The sequence below is a fragment of the Austrofundulus limnaeus genome, unplaced genomic scaffold (assembly GCF_001266775.1).
Source record: "Austrofundulus limnaeus strain Quisiro unplaced genomic scaffold, Austrofundulus_limnaeus-1.0 Scaffold73, whole genome shotgun sequence".
In the NCBI taxonomy this organism is placed as follows: Eukaryota; Metazoa; Chordata; class Actinopteri; order Cyprinodontiformes; family Rivulidae; genus Austrofundulus; species Austrofundulus limnaeus.
In genome coordinates, this window is record NW_013952475.1 from 1752033 (window position 1) to 1756357 (window position 4325).

General features: G+C 36.9%; 1 protein-coding gene across 1 annotated transcript in view; it reads right to left on the bottom strand.

Moving 5' to 3' along the window:
• Positions 1 to 4325, bottom strand: part of LOC106519236 (homer scaffold protein 3) — a 58725-nt gene that overhangs the window by 21488 nt on the left and 32912 nt on the right. Inside the window, exons 6-7 of the mRNA XM_014010809.1 lie at positions 3035 to 3043; positions 909 to 1045 (exon numbers count right to left, since the gene is read on the bottom strand). Coding sequence (XP_013866263.1) covers positions 909 to 1045; positions 3035 to 3043 — 146 coding nt within the window. The remainder of the gene's footprint in view (positions 1 to 908; positions 1046 to 3034; positions 3044 to 4325) is intronic.

Consider the following 4325-nt stretch of genomic DNA (forward strand, 5'->3'; position numbering starts at 1 on the left):
ACACTGCGCATGTCCGGACTTTTATTCTGAATAAAACTCCGGTGTATTTTCATGTATCTGGGATAATTTTACTTATTAAAGCTCATAATCTTACCACTTGAAACATCACTAGCCCTGAAGCTGCTGGTAGACATCGCGGTTGGAATTATCAAAGGTTTTTGACACCTGAGAGACACCGTAGCAATGCCTTTGCGTTTGAAAGCGGGGGGTGGGGGTGGGGGGAGGACCAAGGAGGATGATTCAACCACTCAACCACTAGATGTCACTGAAAACAACAAATCCTACACAAAGTGCCTTTAAATGCCTCACTATGCATGATGTGTGTAGAGGTGGTGGTGGTGGTGGGGAGCATATTGACAGTGCTAGATTGAAACAACTTTCATCCCATCCTGGAGTAACGGAGCTTTCATTGGTGAGGCCGCCCTGCTCCTTCAGTGATAAGGGATATCTGCGATTTATTTCCGGACATGGAGACTTTTGTGTCTCTGTATCCTACATGCAAGGCTGAATGGACAAATCTTCCCTCYTTGACATCTTTTAATTCATTCGTAAATAAAATGTTTCTGAGCCTCTATATAGTCATAAATCCCTCTATCAAACTAGAATGAACCGGTCTGGAAGCTGGAGGGAGGCGGGGTGTGAAGCGCCTTGTTTGGATTTAAAGAGACAGCCTCAAAACGAGTTGATCTGAGACACACCTCAGAAAAGGGGTGAAAGAGGGGTTTGTGGAGTTACAATAAGAAGGAATTGAGTTCAAAGCATTAAGTTCCACTTTATATAGACCCCAACTGAATGATTTAAATGTGAAAAGAAGGATTTAAAAACACGTCTCCTCTAACTTAATGCATTTGAATGATGTTCACACATAAACATTTTCTGCCTCCCTTGAAACTAAAACCCATCATTACCCTTCAGACAGCATCTTCTTGACCCGCTCCTTCTCCACCGTCAGCTCCACCTCAGCGCTCCGACTGCGGAACAGCTTTTCCTCTCCGGGCCCGTTAACTGACAGCAGCGGAGGAGAGTGACGCTCCTCCGACAGTTCCTACAGAAAAAATAAATAAAAATTCTGATGACACTGCACTGTTGAGATGAAATTAGCTCGAGTTTTATTCCAAACTTTAAAAAAAAAAACCTTTAGGAAAAGGCTCATTTTGTGTAAATGTCCAAAAGATGAGCACTAAAAGAGGCACAGCCTCTAAATTTTCTAAATAATTAAAAACCGTTCCACTCCTGTTGTTTTGGTCCTGCTCCTCAGGCCCAAACCCAGACCTGCAATTAGAGCAAAAGAGACGCGACGCAGGAGGAGAACAGGACTGAGCTCAGCCTGCRGCTGCTCCAAATGTCCCATCTGGGCTCCTGTAAACAAGCTGCGAGCAGAACAAGCAGCCATGTGTGCGGCCCAGCTGTTTCTGTCTTCACACGGATCTGATTGGACTCAACAGGAAACTGCAGATTCTGGTTCTGTGGACTCATCTGCTGCCTGTGTGTACGTTACAACTAATGCACCGTCGCTCTGCAGCATTCCCAGCATCAACGCTCAAATTGTTACCAAAAAACTGCAGAAATTTATTTAAAAATTTTAAAGACTGATACAAATTTTAGTCTGGTTCAAGTAAAAACAAAACAAAAAAATGATAATCAGGTAGAAAAACATTTGACTTTGAGTAAAAATAAATATAAACAATGTTATATTTTCAGTATAAAACTATTTAGAAAAGAAAAACGAGTCATTCAGGACAGAAACACTTGGTAGAAAATGACCTTGATGATGCATTTATCATAATAAAAACATCCATAGACATAAAATTAACTTTAATCTGTTTTATTTTTCTGAGAGCAGAAAATTGTTGGTGATTCATCTGTTCTTTTTGTGGAGTATTTTAGGTCCAATTGCTGCTTGTTTCCATGCAAACACTCAAAAACACTTTTTAAAGGTAAATAAATCTTGTTTTCATGTTGATTTGAAAGAGTAAATCAGTCAAACAAGCTTTTATTTGTGTTTTATGTAAATAAATCTAAAGCTGAATTGTTAAAATTTTAAGTGTTTGTAAATTTAAGACATTACAGTAATGCAACATACATATATAGTGACATTACAGCACAGACAGCTGCAGTCTAATCTGCTTTGATATTTTTTCCTCCCTGAAGACCAGAAATCTCGCCTTTTTTCCCCAAAAATCTTTTGCCTCTATTAGAAGTTAAGAATTTTGCTCCATCTTGTTTTTGAAGATTTGATGARAAATTAGCCGAGACTCATTTCTGAACAACCTTCATCCCATTTTCCATTATTTAATCGACTAAAACTAAACTTGAAACTGTCGCCTCACTTTGCTTAAACTACAGCCCTGTGCTGTAGAAAGAGCTTTTGTTATTAATTTACTCCAGCCTAACTGCACTCTTCAGAGGACATCGCTTTATTATCTTATTTTCTTTTGCAAGTGTGTAGAAACTAAAAAACGCACACAGGATTCGTGAGGATGATCTCTGAGGAAGTAAAAAAAAAACAGAAGATTTCAGCTCGGCCTTAAAYCCAACGGGTCCACTGTGTGTACCGCTGAATAATTCATACAACGGATCATGTTTAAGTCATAAAATAAGATTATAAATTTACAGCAGCTGGTTTTCTATATGTTGCTCCCTGACAGGATGAGATCAAACATGCAAAAGGAAAAATAATAATAGCAATAAACCAGTAAGGTTAACAAAAAACCATTTGTGTATGTTCTGTTCTCTGCTCTAATATTAATAAACTGTAAACTCAAAATGTTGATACAAAAGCAGCATGTTGCCTTATCTTGTACATTTTAAATAATTGAAACAAGTACAGCATCTTTCTGTAGCGTTACTCTCCTCAGTTTCTCCCTTCTGTTGCAGCAGCTTCCTGAAGCGCTGAGTCAGCTTTAATCAGAATAAAGATTAAATATTGAGCTGAACAACATTAAGGCCACAAACGCTGGTTTCCCTGAAACAAAAAGGATTCTTTTTTCCCCCTGCTGTTTGAATGTTGCATGGAGTTTCTGCTATCACGTACCTGAGAGAGCTGKGTTGGATGAATGTTTCCCATGATGCACCGGGGCGAGAGAGAAAGAGAAGAGAACTTTGTTAGATATTTTGGATCATGGCAGATATTTTAGCTTRAGTCATTTGTTTGTGTATGGGATCTGTTTACACTTTTAGACTATTTTCTTTTTTCTTTTTTTTTTTTTTGGGAGAAAATTCATTATGTGTTGTTTGGAACAAGATGAAAGATAATTAGTAAGATTTGACTTCATCTGAAGGTTGGACAAAAACAAAAAGGACGTCTCAACGGGGAGAGAACCAGCTCTAACTTTATAGTTTGACTGACAGGAAAAACTACAAACCAAAAGACAATTCGTCTTATTTCAATTTAAAAAAACATGAAAGATACTTCAGAAAGTGTGGATGCTGAGAGCTGAAAGACAGCTGAAATCTGCTCAAGAAGTTGAAACTGAGTTGTTAAAGTTAAAAGAAGGAGAACACTAGCTAAAAGCTAATATGTGCAAACGACCTGCAAGAAGAAAAAATACTAACTAAAAGCCAAAAGTAGAAAAATGTTAGTGAAAAGTAAAACACTAGCTAAAAGTAATAAAAACTAAATGCAGAAAAATGCTAAAGGCTAMTTAGCAAAATGCTAGCTAAAAGTAGCAAAATTATACCATGAAGCTATAAGTAGCAAAAAGCTAGATAAAAGGAAAAACTTAGRTTAATTCTAGCTGAAAGCTAAACATAACAAAATTGTACCCTGCAGCTAAAGGTAGCATAAAACTAGTTTTTGGCTAAYCCTAAAAGCTAATAGAAACAAATTGCAGCCAGATGCAAAAAATAACAAAAGGCTAGATAGTGGATAAACCTAGCAAAAGGCTAGCTAAAAGCTAATAGTAACAAATAGTAGCCAGAAGCTAGAGGTAGCTAAGCATAAAACTAGCTATTGGCTAAACTCAGCAAAATGCTGGCTAAAAGTAACAAATGGCTAACTAAAAATCWAAATGTAGCAAAAAACAGACTCTGAAAAGCATCAGGATAACTAAAAATGAAGAATGGCAAAACTGTAACTAAAAGCTCAAAGTAGCAAAAATCAGCTAAAAGTGGAAAGTAACAAATAGGTAAAAGCAGTAAAAGGTTGTCTAGAAGCTAAAAGTCATATAAGGTCACTAAAGGCTAAGGTTAGCACATTATAGAGCACATACAGGTGCTGGTCATAAAATTAGAATATCATGAAAAAGTAGATTTATTTCAGTAATTCCATTTAAAAAGTGAAACTTGTATATTATATTCATACATTACATACAAACTCATATATT